Source organism: Lissotriton helveticus, chromosome 5_1 (genome assembly GCF_964261635.1).
Source record: "Lissotriton helveticus chromosome 5_1, aLisHel1.1, whole genome shotgun sequence".
Classification (NCBI taxonomy): Eukaryota; Metazoa; Chordata; class Amphibia; order Caudata; family Salamandridae; genus Lissotriton; species Lissotriton helveticus.
This window is the reverse complement of record NC_136065.1, coordinates 84,380,728-84,404,800: the sequence shown is the minus strand read 5'-3', so window position 1 is coordinate 84,404,800 and position 24,073 is coordinate 84,380,728. Positions and strand designations below refer to the sequence as shown.

Sequence of the window (24,073 nt, the reverse complement as noted above, 5' to 3'; positions counted from 1 at the left end):
CAGAGAGGGGCAGACTCACAGACACACCCACTGCACACAGAGAGACAGACGCACAGACACACCCACTGCACACAGAGAGGGACAGACTCACAGACACACCCACTGCACACAGAGAGGGACAGACGCACAGACACACCCACTGCACACAGAGAGGGACAGACACACAGACACACCCACTGCACGCAGAGAGGGACAGACGCACAGACACACCCACTGCACAGAAAGGGGCAGACGCACAGACACACCCACTGCACTCAGAGAGGGACAGACGCACAGACACACCCACTGCACACAGAGAGGGACAGACACACAGACACACCCACTGCACGCAGAGAGGGACAGACGCACAGACACACCCACTGCACACAGAGAGGGACAGACGCACAGACACACCCACTGCACACAGAGAGGGGCAGACGCACAGACACACCCACTGCACACAGAGAGGGACAGACGCACAGACACACCCACTGCACACAGAGAGGGACAGACGCACAGACACACCCACTGCACGCAGAGAGGGACAGACGCACAGACACACCCACTGCACACAGAGAGGGACAGACGCACAGACACACCCACTGCACACAGAGAGGGGCAGACGCACAGACACACCCACTGCACACAGAGAGGGACAGACGCACAGACACACCCACTGCACACAGAGAGGGGCAGACGCACAGACACACCCACTGCACACAGAGAGGGACAGACGCACAGACACACCCACTGCACACAGAGAGGGACAGACGCACAGACACACCCACTGCACACAGAGAGGGGCAGACGCACAGACACACCCACTGCACACAGAGAGGGGCAGACGCACAGACACACCCACTGCACACAGAGAGAGAAATGAAACTTACCTTCACTTCCTGCATTTCTGCATCATGGCGGCAGCAGCTCAGCTCGGGAGCCTCACGGAAGAGGCCACTTGTTCCATCTGTTTGGAATATTTTAAGGATCCGGTGTCCATAGAGTGTGGACACAACTTCTGCCGCTCCTGCATCACTCAGAGCTGGGAGGGAAGAGATGGAAACTTCCCCTGTCCACAGTGCAGGGAAATATCTTCTGGGAAAAACCTCCGACCCAACAGGCAACTGGGGAACATGGTGGAAATGTTAAAACAGCTTTATCTGCCCCCCGTGAAGCCCCCAGAGGAGAATCTGTGCGAGAAACATGAAGAGAAACTGAGGCTGTTCTGTGCAGAGGATCAGAGGATGATATGTTTGGTCTGCCGGGAGTCAAACGACCATAAAACTCACTCAGCAAGTCCTATAGAGGAGGCTGCAGAGGAGCACAAGGTACGTGTGTGGTTTCTCTGCAACTACAAGTGAAGATCACAGGGTTTGTCTGTGGAAACTCAGGGATCAAAAAGCCCTCTGTGAACCCCCTCAAGGAGGCAGCCTGAGAGCACGAGCTATGTGTGCACGTAAATGTGGCGGCAGTGGTATATTTAAGATGGCCAGCACCTCAGCTATGTTTGCAAGGGAGTCAATTCGAATCTCTTCTCTTTGTCTGTGTGCTCAATGTCTTTATACTGTGCCACCCAACAGTAATCACTTATATATAGCGGGAACCCCCCTATATATTAATCAATTTTAACATTTAGACAGAGCACAACAACAGATGTTTTAAAGACTGGTTGAGCCCAACCAGTTAAAGTTTTTAATACAAAAATTCTTCCAGTGAAATCTGTTCAGCCAACAATATTCTTGACAGATGTTTCTTAGTCCCAATATTGACGCACCCACAGCCGACACGTGTTTTGCCGCGTTCCGCGACTTTCTCAAGGCTTCAAAAGAAATCTGTAATTTTAATGTCAAAATCATGTGTCCGTAATGTTTCGTCTAACACGATGTAGCTGGATTTAATAGTCCAGACGAACCGATCTGGTGTTTTTACGTCCGTGAAGGATTACTCTTAAATCTTTGTTGAAGTTCGAAAAAATTAAGTAGTTACTGGTTCCAGGTACGAGGAACTCAGATTTTAATACAATGTCACAGCGTATCTCTTCGGTTATGCTCCTTAATAAGTCGAAGGGAATCTACACGGTTTTGCTCAAAGTTATATCGATGTCCAAACGGCGGGACAAAATTTCAGTTCCGGCCCATGTTTCAAGTTCAGTCCTGGGCTCCAGTGTTAGTTGTAGTTCGGTCCACGCTGGTTCCCTTTCTGCTAGTAGCAGTCCCGCCGTTTGGACATTGATATAACGTTGAGCAAAACCCATGTAGATTCCCTTCGACTTATTAAGGAGCATAACCGAAGATATACGCTGTGACATTGTATTAAAATCTGAGTTCCTCGTACCTGGAACCAGTAACTACTTCATTTTTTCGAACTTCAACAAAGATTTAAGAGTAATCCTTCACAGACGTGAAAACACCAGATCGGTTCGTCTGGACTATTATATCCAGCTACATCGTGTTGGACGAAACATTCCTGACACGTGATTTTGACATTAAAATTATAGATTTCTTTTGAAGCCTTGAGAAAGTTGCGGAACGCGACGAAACACGTGTCGGCTGTGGCTGCGTCAATATTGGGACTATGTGTGCACGTGATCAGAGGTGACAAGTCATTCTGTGTAGAGGAGGAGCCTGCAGAAGAGCTCAAGGTATGTGGGTGGGAGTTCAGAATTCACTAATGAAGACACAATGAGTCCCACAAGGGAATGAAAGGTATTCAAGTCGGATTTTAGGGATTACCGGTTGTTCAAGCCTCATAGAAGGGGCTGGAAAATAGGACAAGGTGCGTCTGTGGGCATTCAGGGTTCACAAACTCACACAGTGAGCCCCACTGAGAAACCTGCAGAGGAGCACATGGTGGGTGGGTGGGTGTTCTGGAACCGCAAGCGAAGTGCACAAGGTATGTCTGTGAAAATGGAGAGATTTCAAATTCACTTGATTAGCCACATCATAGGGCAGTGGAAGAGTATGAGAGAGCGCAAACTGACCTAAATGTATGAGTGCATCACACTTACCTGTAGTAAGCACAAATCATGAGGAGAAATGCCATGAGTGCTAGTAGTATCTGCAATTATATTCTGAATGTATAGCTAATGTAGAGATTTAAGTAGAAGTGGAACTAATACAGAAATGTGTGACACTATATGATTTTATTAGATGTGATTATTCCTGAATCCATGTCGTGTAGCTGCTAAAATGTAAGATGGCATGTGGTTAAACGCAGAATGTGGTAGGCCTCAGGGCCAGAGCTAGAAGGTGTTTCTTTTCACGACATAGATTGAACTAATGTTTTGGTCATTGCATTAATGGGCCATGATTTATAGATGTGTTTACTGAATAATAGAATAAGAGTATTAACATGCTTTAATTAATGAAGAAGTTGAATGCTATAATTATTATGAGAAATGCTGTAGGCCTGAAATGTTTTAACATTGATTTACACGTACATGTCTGGGCCGAGAAATGTTGCGAACCTTTTTGGAAGTCTATGAGAGTTGGGTTCTTGGCTGCAGATGTCTGTCTGCAAGAGAGAAGGGAGGATCCGATTATAAATAATATGAATAGAGGTCTGTTCAGTAGACGGCCCAGACATGGAGGAGGGTTCTGGAATGTTTAAGGGGTATCAGCGGGCCGGAGAAGAGTCTGAGAAGCAAGGTCAACTCCAACGTATGAGGCCCAATACAAAGCAGCATGGAAAAAGCCAGAAGCTACACCACGTGAGGGGCGTCTCACGAGGGGCGTCTCAAATGTTGTTGACTATTTTGTATTAGGGACAGCACCCCTGGGTGGAGTTAGAGCAGATGCCTGAGGACCCTTTAGAGAGCGGATGGGTAGGCAGAGAGGGGTCATGACTGGAGAACTATAGGTTTTCACCAAGAGACTAAGAGTGAGTGACTTCCCTTGGGGTCATTTACTGCTGACACCTTTGTTAGGTTGAGACTTGGTTAAGTAGGGATACCATCTAGAGCAGGGTAGGGACAGCCTAACCTGTGTGTTTTCCTCCAACTTAAATGAAGGAGAGATCTCAATATGCGTCAATGCTGATAGCTTTATTATTCTTAGAACTTGTGCTGGTAATTTCCGTTGCTCGTCTGAGGGCTTTCAGAGAGCACATGTATGTAGTTGGACCTGTGTATCTCGTGAATCTCATTCTGAGATGTCTGTATTTGCAGCTTATCCTATCCTTACAATAAACTTTTGAAAGCTAGAAGTTGTTTGTGATCTTTTGGAGCGGGGTCCTTTATTGGGTGTACTAACTTGGTAGCAGAGGCACTTTCTTCCTTCAATGACAGGCAACAAAGGTTCAGTCGACCAGATCGGGGTTTAGATCAATAGTGATAAGGTATCGATCAAAATCTCGCCCTTCCAGTTGGTAGCAGAGGATGGTTGCCTTCTTGAGGACGGTGACCTAGGCCAGGTTAGCTTACCCCAAGGCCCCTAGAGATCGATGATCGGAAGAACCGCCCGCCGAAGAAGATCCGGATGACGTGAGACAGAAAAAGCAGCAGTATCGGTCGAGAGTGAGTATAAAGGGTCATGCGTGTTAGATTGCGGTGTTTTTGTATTGTATCTATGTTGTAATGTCTGGCGGAGTTGAATGTCTGTAGAGTGACTGTGGAACAGGTTGTGAGCGCGCGCAACCGGTGGAAATCTTAAGTTCAAGGAGAGCTTAAGTGGTTCGGGTGTATCGGACACCCAGAGTAATTGTCAAATAGTGTGAAGGGGGTCATGAGGTACCATTGATCACCCGAAAGACCGAGATAGGGGGAACGTAAGAGTGAGTGCGTGAGTAACGGACGCTGGTCGGAGGTTACTGTGTGTGTAAGCAACCTATCAGAGAGACGATAGACATTTCGTCAGTTGTGTTGACAATTACATATAGACTGTGGACGTACAGTCGAGGGAAGTGACCGCTTGGTCGGAAGTAGTCATTTTTCGGTGTATGAATGGGACGCATGCATGACCGGGAGACGAGTTGAGAAAGGAGGGGTGCTGCTGCGAAGCGGAGAAAAGTGACGTCAGGAAGTGTCGCGCAGTGATTGGCTGACCGGAGAAAGACCGTGCTGTGATAGGCCAGCTAGCAAAGACGTCAGAAAGTGGCGAGCTGGGATTGGCCGACCGGAGAAAGACCGCGCTGCGATAGGCCAAGTTAGCAAAGCCGCGACAGGATTGGTGGATTGTCATCAGGAAGTAAACAGAGTAGCGAGGCTGGATATTGTGCGCATAATTATGAAGTGTTTTAAATGGTTGAGGTCGGCGTTTAAAAAAGAGAAGCGGGGATCGGATGAAGGGGAAGAAGCCCCGCCGGAGGGTACGCCGGCTCGTTACATGGCAGTGAATGTTGGGCTGCATACGATCCTTTGGATATCAGAGTGGAGTAAGATTACGGAAGGAAATGAGGAACTGACGTTCCCGAAGTACGGGACGTTCAGATTAGAGGTGTTACATCGATTAAAATCAGTCATGACCTCAATGAGACCCTTGCCTAGACCGACCCAGTTTGAAGCCCTTGATGCATGGATTAGGGCAGCGCATGAAAAAAATATGAACAGACGACAAGAAAGGGTGAAACGATCGGTAAGGGCAGTGCAGGATGCCAGGTGGGATGCGGATGCTAAAAGATGGAGAGTGCATAACATGGAAGTAAATAAACTGTACCCAGTGTTAGAGGTGCCCGGAAATAAAAGCCCCCTAGAAGAAGATGATGAGAGCGAAACAGAGGACAGCCTGATAAACAGATTATTGACAGACAGGCCACCCCCGTATAATAGAGCAGGGGGAGAGGTCGAGCATAGTGAAAGAGAAAAGGGGGGCAATGCAGGAGAGCATGGACCGCTTCCCAGTTCAGAGTGGGATCCTGAGGCAAAGAAAGAGCTGTCCCAGCCTAGTCAGGTGCAACAGGTAGTCGGGAGGTTTGTGGTACAAAGAGCGCCGGAAACGGAGTGCGCCACATCCTACGGATTACCAGCTGCACTGCAGGTACCTGTTACCATAGGTCCTATAGTATCGATATATGACCCAGAGAGAGCAAGAGGGGAAGAACGGGTACGGAAGGACGGAGAAAGAGCAGAGACGGCAAGGAGGAACGATACGATCAATTCCCCAAGTCAGATGCCGATACCCAGAGAGTGGAGCACCCCGATGCACACAGCAGGGGATCCAGGAGGGGATCCCGGGGGCCCTAGATGGCCAGTGGATCTGAGGGGATCTGGACGAAAATCCTTTCAAGAGCTAAATGAGTACATGAAGAAGTGGGATGAGGCAGTGGAGGCTCACAAGAGCATCATAGCTGCAGAAGCTGAAAGGGAAAGTCAGGACAGCAGAGCTCGGACTCACTGCGGGGCTGGGGAGAGCAGCCCGGAGTGGGACTGGAGAGAGAGAGATAGTAGGGGAGTCACCCATTGGGCCCGGAGTGGAGATAGAACGGACCTGGAAAACGGGGGCCCCGGGAGTGGAGGGGTGGCGCGCCCAATACTCAGTGAAGGGGAGAGGAGAACGCAAGAGTACAGAAACAGCTTTAAGTGTACCCACTGTGTGCCCGGCACCAGAGAACTGAATGGGAGTTGTGAGAGGTCGCACCATAGTCCCTGTGATGACGGAAACGAGCGCAGCCCAGGGAATATGGGGAACCAGGAAGGATCGTATCGGATACTGAGCGATACTAGGCAAAGGGAGAGTAGCGACCAGAGGGAAAATAACAGAGAGGCGTACGGTGAAAGGAGAGAAGCAGGAGAGAGTGGGGGTAACAGGCCCGTGTTCCATCACCTTCCAAGATCGGATGGCCGAGCATGGGACCTGGAGAGATGGGAGCAAGGGAGAGCACTCATTAACTCTCCCGAGCCCAAACGTAGAGCTCGGAGTTGGGATGGTAGGGAGACCAGTGAGCCCCCTTCGAAAGACATATTGCGAGCTGAGATAAAAGCTAAGAGACTCGATGTCGCCAGCTTAAGGTCAGACCTGGATGACATGGTAGATGGTACCCTGCCTTTAGAAAGAATGGAAATGTATGAGCAAGATGAAATACTGTATATGGCAAAGGACATCACTCGAAAAGCGAGAGCAATCCATGAGAAGTTAGTCGAACTAGCAGGCAAATATATGGTGGACCTGTCAAGAACGAAAGCATTACAGGGTAACCACAGGCTACATTATACAGATCGAGACCTAGATGAGAGGAGAACGATCGGGCTGAAAACGCACATAAGGGAACTGATCACTGGAATAAGGACATGGAGGGCACTAGATAAGTGGGAAGAGAGGTGGTCCAAGAAAGGGACCGTCAGGAGAAGCACGCTTGGTACGACACCAGGAAGGCTGCAGGGAATAGAAGCATACCCTTTGCGTGAGGTCGCAAATGGGAATTATGTACATGTCCCTTGGAGTAGGGGAGATTTAGCTGCTTTTACCACCTCCTTCCCCAAATTGCGGGAAAGCCCAGTGGAGTGGTACAAGCAAGTTGAGAGATTTGTAAAAATCTCAAAGGTCCTATGGATAGATCTGAACACGCTGTTTGACATTGTAGTACCAGGAGATCTGTGGACAGCATGCAAGGTTAGCGCTGAGTGGCCCACAACGGAGCCGGAGAGAGATGCTAAAACTAATGGGCCGTCCGAGATTGTGATGGCAAAATTCGAGAGAGTGATGACTTGGCTGAAAGAGAAAGTGCCAATGCAAGATATAGATTGGGTCAAAATAGACCGAACCAGACAGGAACCCAAAGAGACAGTCCACGAATATTATGAGAGATTGCTGAAGGCGTTTAAACAGTATAGCGGCTTGGATGTAATGGATCCAAAAGACATAGGGCAATTTGTGTCCAAGTTCGTCCTGGGACTGAGACCGGATATTAGTTTAATGATTCAGCAACACTTGATTTGTTGGCAAAATAGACCCCTAGACGAAATACTGAGATATGCTAGGTACTGCTGTGATGAGATAGACTCCAAGGCTAAGAAACTAAAAGAAAAATTGATGGTGGTACAGATGCAGGCAGCAGGGAAGGGGGGACAGCAGCAACAGCAGCAAGGAACAGGTACAGGAGGAAAGAAGCAGTACAGTCAGAACAAGGGCAATGAGGAGAGTTCCACCTTTAGACCCAGAATAGACATAGCTGCCCTGAAGAAAACGACTAGGTGCCACCAGTGTAACGAGGTGGGGCATTGGAAACGCGAGTGTCCCTACAATGTAGAGATAGGAGAACAAGAGGAAGAGGAGGAAGAGGTCCAGAGAGCGCCTACGAGAGGGGTGACGCCATACCAGGGAAAGGTGCTCAAAGGGGGGGGGGCTCCTCCCCGAGCCCAGTTCCCGCAACCTCCCCGAGTAGGGAATATGGGTAAGACCTATAGACAGATGCCCCTGTTTGTAGAAGGAGAAGAGTGCTATTATGTGGACCCATTAACCGGACAGAGAGTGGAAAGAGAAGACTGCACCCTCGGGGCAGCCTTGGAGGTGGACCAGAGGGGACCCTATGTCGAAGCAGAAGTAGCAGGGTGCCCCACGACATTTCTGGTGGACACAGGAGCCACTAGATCCACGATCAGATCAGCTGCAGTTCCAGACCTGCCCATGTCTGGAGAGACCATACAAGTGGTGGGGGTCGCAAACAGGAGAATAACCAGCCAATTGACAGAACCGGTACAGGTGAAAATAGGGAAGTACAGCGATGAGCACCAGTTTGTGGTTTGCGATTCAAGTCCTGTGTGTCTGCTAGGCAGAGACCTGTTGTGTAAATTGAATTGTACAATATACTGTACACCTCAGGGAGTGGAGGTATTGACCAATGATGATGACGCAGACTTCAAAGTTGCAAACTCAAGAATATGCGTGGAGCTGTACCCTACTTTAACAGTAGATGAGCTCCCCTGGGACTTGAGAGAGACAGTGGCACCAGAAGTATGGGACTTCACTGGGGAAGAGATTGGATTGGTCAAAGGGGTGGACCCAGTGAAAATTGTAGTGAAACCGCATGCTGAGTTCCCAAGAACACCCCAATATAAATTGACTCCAGAAACGATTGCAGGCATAAAACCCGTGATCGAGTCCATGATTAAACAGGGAATACTGAAAGAAATCGTGGGTAGTCCATGCAACTCCCCGATTATGGGTCTGCAGAAACCAAATGGGAAATTCCGGATAGTACAGGACCTTCGAAAGATTAATAACATAGTCGTTTCGTGTTGTCCAGTGGTACCGAATCCATCAGTGATACTGTTTCAGATTCCATTCCAAGCTGAGTGGTTCACTGTGATTGATCTTTGTCAGGCTTTCTTTTCGATCCCTTTGGACGAAGAAAGCCATTTTCTTTTCGCATTTAAGCTGGAAGGTCGCGTCCTAACATGGTGTCGTATTCCTCAGGGGTATACAGAGAGCCCATCGATCTTTAACCAGCTTTTGAAGAAAAATCTTGAAAGTCTAGTGCTGCCCCAGAAGTCAGTTCTGGTCCAGTACATAGACGACCTCCTCGTGGCGTCAGAAACAGAAGAAGCTTGCAGGGAGGACTCCATTGCTTTGTTAAACCACCTAGCTGCCAATGGGCACAAGGTGTCCCCGGGAAAGTTGCAGTACTGCCTGACAGAAGTGCAGTACTTGGGACACAGAATAGAGAAAGGCAAACGAAAGGTGTCACCAGACAGGATAGAGGCGATCATGAAAATGAATGCGCCTAAGACACAGAGAGAGGTCAGGATGTTCCTAGGGATGGTGGGTTATTGCCGACAGTGGATCGCGAACTTTTCACTGAAAGCAAAGCCCTTGCAAAAACTGACGCATAAGGAGGTGAGCGATCCGGTACCATGGGACAAAGACTGTTTGATGGCATTCCTACAGCTGCGAGAGGACCTGTGTCGTGCTCCGGCATTGGGAATGCCTGATTACAATAAACCATTTTTGCTTTACTGTTGTGAGAGAGAAGGTTGCGCGTTGTCTGTGTTAGTCCAAATCCATGGGAATGCCCGTAGACCAGTTGCTTATTTCTCGGCTACTTTAGACCCAGTAGCCGCAGCGTTGCCCGGATGTCTCAAATCCGTTGCTGCAACGGGTGTCAGCATTGAGAGATGTGAAAATATCGTCATGGGGCACCCGTTAGAGGTGTGCGTGCCCCATTCTGTTGAACTGTTGATGACCAGGACCAAAACACAGCATCTGACCAACAGCAGGCTCACGCGCTATGAGCAAGTTATTCTTGCTGCGGAGAATGTGACCCTCAGGAGATGCTCTGTTTTGAACCCTGCCACCTTGATGCCACTCCCAAATGATATCGAGGATGATGATGAATGTACAGACCATGACTGCCTCGATGTGACTGAACTATGCACCAAACCCAGACCCGACATCGTAGATGAGCCACTGACCGACCCAGACGAAATTTTCTTTGTCGATGGTTCATGTGTAAGAGACGAAGTTGGGCAGTTGAGAGCAGCTTACGCTGTTTGTACAATTACTGGAGTTGTAGAAGCTGGGTGCCTGGAAGGAGTACACTCCGCTCAGGTAGCCGAGATTATTGCCTTGACACGTGCTTGCTTGGCAAGCAATCAAATTCGAGTCACCATATACACCGACAGCCAATATGGTTATGGGGTGGTTCATGATTACGGGCAGTTATGGTCTCAAAGAGGGTTCATGACCTCTTCAGGCTCTCCCATTCGCAATGGAGAGTTTGTGCGCCTGTTGTTAGAGGCATTGCAATGTCCAGCAGGTATCGCAGTTGTAAAGTGCACCGCACATACCAGAAATGACGACTTCGTCTCGAAAGGCAATAGATATGCCGACGAAGTCGCGCGGTATTGCGCAGAACAAGGGTACTCTTTCACAGAGGTGGAAGTGGGTGGAATAAATGTAAGGACTGAATTAGCTATGATATTGGAAACTGTTGATACTTGGGACGAACTGGCAAACATGCAAGAAAATGCTCCTGATTTTGAAAAAGAAACATGGGAAAAGGCAGGATGTGTAGTGGGTGAGTCCCATTTTTGGGTCTCAGCGGATGGCAGAGCAGTGTTGCCCAATGAGATGGTGAGCCCAATGGCCAGACACATACATGGTCCCGTACACCTAGGGAGAGACGCTATGCTGAGAGTGTTTAGACAGACTTGGTACAATCCTAAGTTTAGAATAGCAGCAGAAGCAGTGTGCCAGCGTTGTGTGACCTGTCAGCAGCTGAACGTAGGGAAAAGAACACCAGTTGCACTGAGTCACATAGGAAGGTCTGGAGGTCCATTCAATCGAATGCAGATAGATTTCATTGAAATGCCGAGGTGCAACCGCCTCCGCTATGTCCTGGTGGTTGTTTGTGTATTCTCCAGATGGGTTGAGGCATACCCTACACGTAGGTGCGACACCCTCACAGTGGCCAAGTTACTGCTTAGGGAACTCATTCCGCGCTTCGGGGTGCCGGCCTCTTTGGAATCAGATAGGGGAACGCATTTCAACAGCGAGCTTGTGAAGATGATTTGTGCGGCTCTGAACATAGATCAGAAATTGCATTGCAGTTACCGACCAGAAGCCTCAGGAATTGTGGAGCAGATCAATGGCACGATCAAAGCCAGAATTGCAAAAGTGTGTTCCTCAACGACCCTGAGTTGGCCTGACGCCCTGCCATTGGTCCTCATGAGCCTTCGTAGTACCCCAGACAGAAGAACGGGGTTGTCACCACATGAGGTGTTAATGGGGAGAGCAATGAGGCTGCCATCTGTCCCAACTACTGCACTGTTAAATATCACAGATGATATGATCCTGGACTATTGTAAGGGGCTGTCTGACGCCATTCATTCTGTGTCCCTTCAGGTGCAGGCTGCCGAGGTTCCATCGTGCCAGGGCCCGTGCCATGACCTGTACCCTGGGGACTGGGTCCTGGTGAAAAAACATGTGAGAAGAAGCTGCTTGGATGTTCGTTGGCGTGGGCCCTTCCAGATCATCCTGATCGCGAATACGGCTGTGAAGGTGGGAGGCCTGCCCAATTGGATCCACGCGTCACATACGCGAAGGGTTCCAGCACCTCGGGGAGAAACAGCTCCTCTCTCGGATAGACGTCCAGCAGAGGACCGAGAAGCCATAGAGGGGGCTAGCCAAGCTGTAGAGGTGCCAGCGGAAGCAGGGAACGAGTCTGACCAAGCTGAGGACGGTCAGTACAACAGCGAAACAGACGACGCTACAGAAGGAGAAAGTAGCTGGGAGTACGAGTCAGACACTGACAGGTCTGACAGAGAGCGAGAACAGACAAGAAGAAGAAGGAGTAGAAGGGCACGTGGAGAAGCTAATTGGCCGCAAAGAAGGAGCTCTAGCCTGAGGTCAACTCCAGGGATAACCCTTCCTCCGATATCAGAAGACTCAGACCCGGAAGAAGGTGCTCAGGGCGCTGAAGCACCGGACCGAAGAAGGTCAAGAAGAGTGCGTGTGCCTAGCAGAAGATACTCCACACCTGAGTGGACATATCTGGCGACAAATGTCTTTGAAACAGGAGACAGGGAGGATTCGAGCGGTGGTGGTGTCCAGTTCTGAGCCCATCGTCACCGTGGAAATACGACTGTTGGTACCCGGAGTCGAACAAGAAGGGTCACTAACATTCATGCTCCCCAGACCTCCCCGCCTCAGCAAGTTAAAACATATGTTTCTTTCAGAATTGCAATTCCCCGACTTTGGTACAACGATAACAGCCCATGAAGAGCACAATCTTCGTTTGGAAATACTGAACTTTGCTATCGAAGCTGCAGGCACAAACTTGATAGTAGATGCTTAAAGGACTTTGTAAATAAAGCGAGCAGAAAAAAAAAAAAGAAGATTACCTAGCGCCCAGGAAGCAGAGAATATTAGGGAACTTCCCTTGAGTTGATGGAGAAGGGCTAGGGTTGTCTTTATTGAACTGTTAAAGGACTTTTGCGAAAAAGGTTGTCAGCTTCCAGTTGTGTGGATTCTAAAGACAAAAGGAGTAAAAAGAGACTGTAAAGGAACGAGAAGAAAAGAACTTTGTGCCAAGATAAGAGAGAGCTATATTGTCTGACGAAATGGAAGCCGGCACCCAGAACCGCAGAGCTAAATGTATAATAGGTACACTAATAGTAGGAGTGATAATATTAATAGCTTTAGTAGTAACAATTTCTTATGTAAAGGGACATGAGGAAGAGGCGAAGGTAACTGATGTGAAATCTGTAGAAACGCTTACACCCACTGTTGCTGGTGAGAAAAGGGAAAACACTCAAGAGAAAGCGTTATTAGCTGCAGAAGCCCGCAGGTTACACGTAGATGAGTCCCAAGGAGACTTTAGGTCAAATGCTTATGCTAAACTCTTATATGAATACGTGGATGCCATGGAGGTTAAGGACTGTTACGTCTGCATGCAGTTGCCGGCGTCTGTAGATGAAGGCATTAGATATCATCACCTCCCGCTGACATATGGCATTACATGTAGCTTATTGCTTACTATATTTTATGAGAGAGATAGTTTTGAATACTATTTCTCCAACTATGATTCAGTGTTGCCAGAAGTCCCAAATTATAAGCAGATGAACAAATGGGACTACTGGAAGAGTGAAGACAGACTGGCCAAGTTCTTCATTCCTTGGATTACCTTAGATACTTCACATGCCCGTAGGAATAACCTGACATGCAAAGTGTCAGAAGTCGAGAAGAAGTTCATAGGGCAGGTGGATGATCGTTACAGGAGACAAAAGATTTTGAAAAAATCAGGACAATGGAAAACAGATTGGACCGAGGAAGAGAAGGCACACAAGAGAAAGGGTAGTAGTGGTCCAATAGCTTTAGATAAGACGCAGAGAGGAAAGCTATGTCTTCACCGAGCCAAAACGTATTATGAAAATGTATACGTGGGAGAAGTCAGCTGTGAACATGCTTTCAATATAGAGTACTATACTAAGGATTTCCTGAAGGGAATGCAAGTGATTCCAAATGTGTATTTTGTATGTGGAAGAAATGCCTACGTGAGACTACCTGACAACTGGTATGGATCATGTTACCTAGCAATTGTCTTCCCCAAAATATATCATGCACAAGACTTAGAGATCATCGAGGGCAAGACATCATCGAGGGGAAGGAGAGATATAGGAGATGCAGAAATGGTTGGAGATGTCTTTGGAGCTATGTTCCCTCTTTTGGGACTAATCCTTAATGATGTTAAAATTAGACGACTGGCAACAGTCGTCGACAGGTTGTCTGCCAGCACTGCTCAGTCCTTAATGCTGGTAGAGGGAGAGATGCAATCGATAAGGGCTATGGTTCTTCAGAACCGTCTTGCGTTAGACGTCCTACTAGCAAAAGAGGGCGGAGTCTGTAAGGCTTTGAAGGTCCAGGAATGTTGTACTTACATTCCAGACAATTCGAAGCCCCTTGAGAAAGTTATTAGGAACATAACTGATATTCACAAGGAGATCGAAGACTTGAGTAGAGAAAATGTCTGGGAAAAGGTGGGCCACGGAATGAGTGAAGTTGGAGGGTGGATCTCCACCTTAGGCAAAAGCTTTGTGTGGTATATACTAAAACCTATCATCATAATATTGATCTGTGGGATTATATTGTGGGGATTGGTGAGGGTATTCAAATGGTACAGAGCAAGAAGGTCAGAAAGGGCCCAAAGAGAGCAGCTGCAGAGATTGGCTGCCATACAAGATAATCAGTACAGGAGTCTGAGGGCTCTGGAAGCGCAGAGACAAGTTATGCTAGCAATAACTGCAGTTTAAATGTTAGTGATGACCCCGAGAGGTCATCAAAGGGGGGAACTGAGAGAGCGCAAACTGACCTAAATGTATGAGTGCATCACACTTACCTGTAGTAAGCACAAATCATGAGGAGAAATGCCATGAGTGCTAGTAGTATCTGCAATTATATTCTGAATGTATAGCTAATGTAGAGATTTAAGTAGAAGTGGAACTAATACAGAAATGTGTGACACTATATGATTTTATTAGATGTGATTATTCCTGAATCCATGTCGTGTAGCTGCTAAAATGTAAGATGGCATGTGGTTAAACGCAGAATGTGGTAGGCCTCAGGGCCAGAGCTAGAAGGTGTTTCTTTTCACGACATAGATTGAACTAATGTTTTGGTCATTGCATTAATGGGCCATGATTTATAGATGTGTTTACTGAATAATAGAATAAGAGTATTAACATGCTTTAATTAATGAAGAAGTTGAATGCTATAATTATTATGAGAAATGCTGTAGGCCTGAAATGTTTTAACATTGATTTACACGTACATGTCTGGGCCGAGAAATGTTGCGAACCTTTTTGGAAGTCTATGAGAGTTGGGTTCTTGGCTGCAGATGTCTGTCTGCAAGAGAGAAGGGAGGATCCGATTATAAATAATATGAATAGAGGTCTGTTCAGTAGACGGCCCAGACATGGAGGAGGGTTCTGGAATGTTTAAGGGGTATCAGCGGGCCGGAGAAGAGTCTGAGAAGCAAGGTCAACTCCAACGTATGAGGCCCAATACAAAGCAGCATGGAAAAAGCCAGAAGCTACACCACGTGAGGGGCGTCTCACGAGGGGCGTCTCAAATGTTGTTGACTATTTTGTATTAGGGACAGCACCCCTGGGTGGAGTTAGAGCAGATGCCTGAGGACCCTTTAGAGAGCGGATGGGTAGGCAGAGAGGGGTCATGACTGGAGAACTATAGGTTTTCACCAAGAGACTAAGAGTGAGTGACTTCCCTTGGGGTCATTTACTGCTGACACCTTTGTTAGGTTGAGACTTGGTTAAGTAGGGATACCATCTAGAGCAGGGTAGGGACAGCCTAACCTGTGTGTTTTCCTCCAACTTAAATGAAGGAGAGATCTCAATATGCGTCAATGCTGATAGCTTTATTATTCTTAGAACTTGTGCTGGTAATTTCCGTTGCTCGTCTGAGGGCTTTCAGAGAGCACATGTATGTAGTTGGACCTGTGTATCTCGTGAATCTCATTCTGAGATGTCTGTATTTGCAGCTTATCCTATCCTTACAATAAACTTTTGAAAGCTAGAAGTTGTTTGTGATCTTTTGGAGCGGGGTCCTTTATTGGGTGTACTAACTTGGTAGCAGAGGCACTTTCTTCCTTCAATGACAGGCAACAAAGGTTCAGTCGACCAGATCGGGGTTTAGATCAATAGTGATAAGGTATCGATCAAAATCTCGCCCTTCCAAGTACACGCTATGTTCGTGAGGGTTTAGGCATCACAAGTCACCCTTTTTATATGGTGACAAGATCGCTCCATGTCACTGGGAGACCGCTTTCCCATTCCTGGACTTTGCCTTCACATATCACAGGGGACCACAACTCCCAGAATGCACTGATATGTTAAATCAAAAGCGGAGAATTGGAATAGTTGTGTCCACGTGGCATGGAGTCATCTGGTCACCCTACCTGTGTGAGGGGGCTGCAGAAAAGAACAGGGTGTGTCTGTAGATGTTCAGGGAATCAAAAGGCAAACCACGGAGAGTCCACAGACGCGGCTGATAATGAGTTCCAGGTTTGTGTGAGGATGCTGTTGGATCATGGGCCTGTACAAGGAGTGTATGTGTGCAGGTTCCACAGAGGAAGAATCTACAGAGGGGCGTTTAGGGACCACACGTGAATTCCCTCGTGAAATCTTTAGGAGGATACAAAGTAAGCTTTGGGGCGTTATGGGATCAAACGTCACCCTGTGCATCCCATAGAGAAGGGTGCCCAAAAGCACATGGTGGTTATGTGGGTGTCCAGGGTTGTCAAGAAAAGATACAGGTACATATGTCCACTTTCAGGGATCACAGGTTGTACACTATGGGCCTCATCGAAGAGGCTGCAGAAGAGCACAAGATGTGTCGGTGGGCATTGAGGGACCACTATGCAACCTGTGGATCCAACCCAAAATCACAAAGTAAGTTTGTGGATGTTTAGGGATTATAAGTGAATACACTCTGTGAGACCTATATAAGAATCTGCAAAAGAGCACGACGTGTGTCTGTTAGAGCGCTGAGATCACAAGCCACATGGTCCTGTTACACAGCAGAAGAGGTGCATTAATGAAGGGAGCAGCCCACGGGCTCATCAGACACAGAAGGAGACTTGTTGCAATGCAGGATGTAGCCCACGGGATAAGACGGTCCTCTGATGCAAAAAAAGCGGTGCAGTAATGCAGGGTTAAGCACACAGGCTCACATGGTCATCAAACACTGCAAAAGAGGTGCAGCAATGCAGGGTGTAGCACACAGGCTCACATGGTCATCAAACACTGCAAAAGAGGTGCAGCAATGCAGGGTGTAGCACACAGGCTCACATGCTCATCAAACACTGCAAAAGAGGTGCAGCAATGCAGGGTGTAGCACACAGGCTCACATGCTCTTCAACACAGCAGATGCAGTGCAGTAATGCAGGGTTTGGCACACAGGCTCACATGCTCTTCAACACAGCAGACGCAGTGCAGTAATGCAGGGTGTAGCACACAGGCTCACATGCTCTTCAACACAGCAGACGCAGTGCAGTAATGCAGGGTGTAGCACACAGGCTCACATGCTCTTCAACACAGCAGACGCAGTGCAGTAATGCAGGGTGTAGCACACAGGCTCAGATGCTCTTCAACACAGCAGACGCAGTGCAGTAATGCAGGGTGTAGCACACAGGCTCACATGCTCTTCAACACAGCAGACGCAGTGCAGTAATGCAGGGTGTAGCACACAGGCTCACATGCTCTTCAACACAGCAGACGCAGTGCAGTAATGCAGGGTGTAGCACACAGGCTCACATGCTCTTCAACACAGCAGACGCAGTGCAGTAATGCAGGGTTTGGCACACAGGCTCACATGCTCTTCAACGCAGCAGAAGAAGTGCAGCAATGCAGGGTGTAGCACACAGGCTCACATGCTCTTCAACGCAGCAGACGCAGTGCAGCAATGCAGGGTGTAGCACACAGGCTCACATGCTCTTCAACACAGCAGACGCGTTGCAGTAATGCAGGGTGTAGCACACAGGCTCACATGCTCTTCAACGCAGCAGACGCAGTGCAGTAATGCAGGGTGTAGCACACAGGCTCACATGGTCATCAAACACAGCAGAAGAGGTGCAGCAATGCAGGGTGTAGCACACAGGCTCACATGCTCTTCAACACAGCAGACGCAGTGCAGTAATGCAGGGTGTAGCACACAGGCTCACATGCTCTTCAACACAGCAGACGCAGTGCAGTAATGCAGGGTGTAGCACACAGGCTCACATGCTCTTCAACACAGCAGACGCAGTGCAGTAATGCAGGGTGTAGCACACAGGCTCACATGCTCTTCAACACAGCAGACGCAGTGCAGTAATGCAGGGTGTAGCACACAGGCTCACATGCTCTTCAACACAGCAGACGCAGTGCAGTAATGCAGGGTTTGGCACACAGGCTCACATGGTCATCAAATACAGCAGAAGAGGTGCAGCAATGCAGGGTGTAGCACACAGGCTCACATGCTCTTCAACGCAGCAGAAGAGGTGCAGCAATGCAGGGTGTAGCACACAGGCTCACATGCTCTTCAACGCAGCAGACGCAGTGCAGCAATGCAGGGTGTAGCACACAGGCTCACATGCTCTTCAACACAGCAGACGCGTTGCAGTAATGCAGGGTGTAGCACACAGGCTCACATGCTCTTCAACGCAGCAGACGCAGTGCAGTAATGCAGGGTGTAGCACACAGGCTCACATGCTCATCAAACACAGCAGAAGAGGTGCAGCAATGCAGGGTGTAGCACACAGGCTCACATGCTCTTCAACACAGCAGACGCAGTGCAGTAATGCAGGGTGTAGCACACAGGCTCACATGCTCTTCAACACAGCAGACGCAGTGCAGTAATGCAGGGTTTGGCACACAGGCTCACATGGTCATCAAACACAGCAGAAGAGGTGCAGCAATGGAGGGTGTAGCACACAGGCTCACATGGTCATCAAACACAGCAGAAGAGGTGCAGCAATGCAGGGTGTAGCACACAGGCTCACATGCTCTTCAACACAGCAGACGCAGTGCAGTAATGCAGGGTGTAGCACACAGGCTCACATGCTCTTCAACACAGCAGACGCAGTGCAGTAATGCAGGGTGTAGCACACAGGCTCACATGCTCTTCAACACAGCAGACGCAGTGCAGTAATGCAGGGTTTGGCACACAGGCTCACATGCTCTTCAACACAGCAGACGCAGTGCAGTAATGCAGGGTGTAGCACACAGGCTCACATGCTCTTCAACACAGCAGACGCAGTGCAGTAATGCAGGGTGTAGCACACAGGCTCACATGCTCATCAAACACAGCAGACGCAGTGCAGTAATGCAGGGTGTAGCACACAGGCTCACATGCTCTTCAACGCAGCAGACGCGTTGCAGTAATGCAGGGTGTAGCACACAGGCTCACATGCTCTTCAACACAGCAGACGCGTTGCAGTAATGCAGGGTGTAGCACACAGGCTCACATGCTCTTCAACGCAGCAGACGCAGTGCAGTAATGCAGGGTTTGGCACACAGGCTCACATGGTCATCAAACACAGCAGAAGAGGTGCAGCAATGCAGGGTGTAGCACACAGGCTCACATGGTCATCAAACACAGCAGAAGAGGTGCAGCAATGCAGGGTGTAGCACACAGGCTCACATGCTCTTCAACACAGCAGAAGAGGTGCAGCAATGCAGGGTGTAGCACACAGGCTCACATGCTCTTCAACACAGCTGACGCAGTGCAGTAATGCAGGGTGTAGCACACAGGCTCACATGCTCTTCAACACAGCAGACGCAGTGCAGTAATGCAGGGTGTAGCACACAGGCTCACATGCTCTTCAACACAGCAGACGCAGTGCAGTAATGCAGGGTGTAGCACACAGGCTCACATGCTCTTCAACACAGCAGACGCAGTGCAGTAATGCAGGGTGTAGCACACAGGCTCACATGCTCTTCAACACAGCAGACGCAGTGCAGTAATGCAGGGTTTGGCACACAGGCTCACATGCTCTTCAACACAGCAGACGCAGTGCAGTAATGCAGGGTGTAGCACACAGGCTCACATGCTCTTCAACACAGCAGACGCAGTGCAGTAATGCAGGGTGTAGCACACAGGCTCACATGCTCATCAAACACAGCAGACGCAGTGCAGTAATGCAGGGTGTAGCACACAGGCTCACATGCTCTTCAACACAGCAGACGCAGTGCAGTAATGCAGGGTGTAGCACACAGGCTCACATGCTCATCAAACACAGCAGACGCGTTGCAGTAATGCAGGGTGTAGCACACAGGCTCACATGCTCTTCAACGCAGCAGACGCAGTGCAGTAATGCAGGGTGTAGCACACAGGCTCACATGCTCTTCAACACAGCAGACGCAGTGCAGTAATGCAGGGTTTGGCACACAGGCTCACATGGTCATCAAACACAGCAGAAGAGGTGCAGCAATGCAGGGTGTAGCACACAGGCTCACATGGTCATCAAACACAGCAGAAGAGGTGCAGCAATGCAGGGTGTAGCACACAGGCTCACATGCTCTTCAACACAGCAGACGCAGTGCAGTAATGCAGGGTGTAGCACACAGGCTCACATGCTCTTCAACACAGCAGACGCAGTGCAGTAATGCAGGGTGTAGCACACAGGCTCACATGCTCTTCAACACAGCAGACGCAGTGCAGTAATGCAGGGTGTAGCACACAGGCTCACATGCTCTTCAACACAGCAGACGCAGTGCAGTAATGCAGGGTTTGGCACACAGGCTCACATGCTCTTCAACACAGCAGACGCAGTGCAGTAATGCAGGGTGTAGCACACAGGCTCACATGCTCTTCAACACAGCAGACGCAGTGCAGTAATGCAGGGTGTAGCACACAGGCTCACATGCTCATCAAACACAGCAGACGCAGTGCAGTAATGCAGGGTGTAGCACACGGGCTCACATGGTCATCAAACACAGCAGAAGAGGTGCAGCAATGCAGGGTGTAGCACACAGGCTCACATGCTCTTCAACACAGCAGACGCGTTGCAGTAATGCAGGGTGTAGCACACAGGCTCACATGCTCTTCAACGCAGCAGACGCAGTGCAGTAATGCAGGGTGTAGCACACAGGCTCACATGGTCATCAAACACAGCAGAAGAGGTGTAGCAATGCAGGGTGTGTAGCACACGGGCTCACATGCTCATCAAACACTGCAGAAGAGGTGCAGCAATGCAGGGTGTAGCACACAGGCTCACATGCTCTTCAACACAGCAGACGCGTTGCAGTAATGCAGGGTGTAGCACACAGGCTCACATGCTCTTCAACGCAGCAGACGCAGTGCAGTAATGCAGGGTGTAGCACACAGGCTCACATGGTCATCAAACACAGCAGAAGAGGTGCAGCAATGCAGGGTGTAGCACACAGGCTCACATGCTCTTCAACACAGCAGACGCAGTGCAGTAATGCAGGGTTTGGCACACAGGCTCACATGCTCATCAAACACTGCAAAAGAGGTGCAGCAATGCAGGGTGTAGCACACAGGCTCACATGCTCTTCAACACAGCAGACGCGGTGCAGTAATGCAGGGTTTGGCACACAGGCTCACATGCTCTTCAACACAGCAGACGCAGTGCAGTAATGCAGGGTTTTGCACACAGGCTCAGATGCTCATCGAAGACAGTAGAAGGTGTTGCAGAAGAGCTGGAATGGTGCATTGTGGAGCACACAGGGTCACGAGGGATTTGATGCTGATGACTCTCCAGCAATGCAGGGTTTATCAGCTACAAAGGGAAGTTCAGGGTCCAGGCATGGCAGGCTTGCATCTTTATTAGGCCCAAAGTGCATTTCTCCTATAGCATTTGTTGCATGAAGTACACAGGCTTTGGGGATCCCTCACAGGATGAATGAACGTCAGGCTGGCCTATGATCACAGGCTCAGAGTCTTCGGTCTCCTCACCTCCAGTTGCTGAACACTGAACCCTCTACTCGCATTCAGTCCATCTCCTGGGACCTTCGGTAGAGGTCCTTCCTCTGTCCCGGGGTCCAGCGCCTCCTGTAGAAGGGAGACGGCCATCATTCCTGTCTCTGGCCTTCAGCGTTCTCCTCAGTAGAGGTCCTTCCTCGGTCCTGGGGTCTAGCGCCTCCTGTAGAAGGGAGGCGGCCATCATTCCCGTCTCTGATCTTCAGCGTTCTCTTCAGTAGAGGTCCTTCCTCGGTCCTGGGGGTCCAGCGCCTCCTGTAGAAGGGAGACGGCCATCATTCCCGTCTCTGGTCTTAAGCGTTCTCTTCAGTAGAGGTCCTTCCTCGGTCCTGGGGGTCCAGCGCCTCCTGTAGAAGGGAGACGGCCATCATTCCCGTCTCTGATCTTCAGCGTTCTCTTCAGTAGAGGTCCTTCCTCGGTCCTGGGGGTCCAGCGCCTCCTGTAGAAGGGAGACGGCCATCATTCCTGTCTCTGGTCTTCAGCGTTCTCTTCAGTAGAGTTCCTTCCTCGGTCCTGGGTGTAGCGCCTCTTGTAGCAGGGAGACGGGCATCATTCCCGTCTCCGGTCTTCAGCGTTCTCTTCAGTAGAGGTCCTTCCTCGGTCCTGGGGGTCTAGTACCTCCTGTAGAAGGGAGACGGCCATCATTCCCGTCTCTGGTCTTCAGCGTTCTCTTCAGTAGAGGTCCTTCCTCGGTCCTGGGGGTCTAGTACCTCCTGTAGAAGGGAGACGGCCATCATTCCCGTCTCTGGTCTTCAGCGTTCTCTTCAGTAAAGGTCCTTCCTCGGTCCTGGGGGTCTTGCGCCTCCTGTATACGGGAGACGACCATCATTCCCATCTCTGGTCTTCAGCGTTCTCTTCAGTAGAGTTCCTTCCTCTGTCCTGGGGTCCAGCTCCTCCTGTAGAAGGGAGACGCCATCATTCCCGTCTCTGGTCTTCAGCGTTCTCTTCAGTGCTGTGTAGAGCTCCATAAAGTTAAAAGGGGACAGTTTACATCCTGTCTTAGTATAGTTTGCTCCAATCCAACTGTCCGGCCAGATTCATAGTTAGCCCCAGACTTTTGGAGGGAACCAGTGAACTTGAGAGTGAACCACAAACCATCGCTCCTTCCATCAGGATAGATATTAAATCCAGACTGTTCACTTGACCTTAAAATATTCTAATGGAGGGTAGGGGGTGTGAGGAGCAGTGAAGGTGGACTGTAGGCACTGACTACAACTAAGACTGATTCACTCTACAATAGAAAGCATTTCAAACACACCGAGGCCCCCATCGCTGCACTTGGGAACCTCACCACACATGTTCCCAAGCACAGCATCCTATAGACCTGGGCCTGAGGGTACCTGAGCCTGACAGCATTGTGATGCCCTGATAATTGTAATACAACGCTACACACATTGTGCCAAAACATGCATCCTGCACATACAGTCAGATGGCGCCCAGATATAACATACTACACCGAGTCAGAAGGTAGTGTCAGTAGGCGCTCTCCACTCTGGGTTTATAAGTGATGCAAATGATCTTAAAGGTCATCTGGGCTGGAAGAGGGAGCCAGTGTGGGTCCTTTAATGCGCAGGTGATATGATTTCTTCGAGCCCTTGATCTGCGTCGCTTTATGTGTGCTCCCTTTCAGGGGTGCTAGGGTGGTGTTGGGGAGACCAGGGCCTTGTCTCTGCCCCCATGGAGAGAACTTTTACGTTTGTTCTGAAGTCGTCTTCCAGGAGAAACATCTTCACTTTCTTCAAGAGAACTGGAACCAGGCGTTCTTGGTCCTCTTAGCAATGTGTTGCTTTGAATGAGAGGTCTGAGTCGCGGGTCGGGGTAAACAGGCTTGACTCGGGGGGTATTTTGAGCTGTTGGCATACAGGAAGTATTCAGTCTGTGGGGTTTAACTTTAGTAAATTAGTTGACAAGATTGCAGGATGTTGTTGATTAAAATGTTTTGGTAGAGTTGAGTATCCTCTGCATATTGATGGATCTTGATGCTGCTGTCTGTGAGGATGGATCAGAGAGATCCCTTGTAGAGGTTAAAGATGATGAGAGAAAGGAAGGAGCCCTGGGATACTCTGCAGGAGACGGGGAATGTTGGTGATCTTGTAGAACCTATTTGCATGAACTGGTGCCAGTTAATGAGGAAGGATGTGAACCATTTCAAGACAGTGTCTTAGAATCCCATCGGGTTTTTTGTGCGTTGATCAGGGCCAGCTGGTCGCCTGTGTCGAAGGCTGCAGAGA

General features: G+C 49.2%; 1 protein-coding gene across 1 annotated transcript in view; it reads left to right on the top strand.

Annotated features, from left to right (window-relative positions):
• The first annotated feature begins 893 nt into the window (after positions 1-893).
• Positions 894-24,073, top strand: part of LOC144754174 (E3 ubiquitin-protein ligase TRIM39-like) — a 60,005-nt gene continuing 36,825 nt past the window's right edge. Inside the window, exon 1 of the mRNA XM_078641755.1 lies at positions 894-1,307. Coding sequence (XP_078497881.1) covers positions 894-1,307 — 414 coding nt within the window. The remainder of the gene's footprint in view (positions 1,308-24,073) is intronic.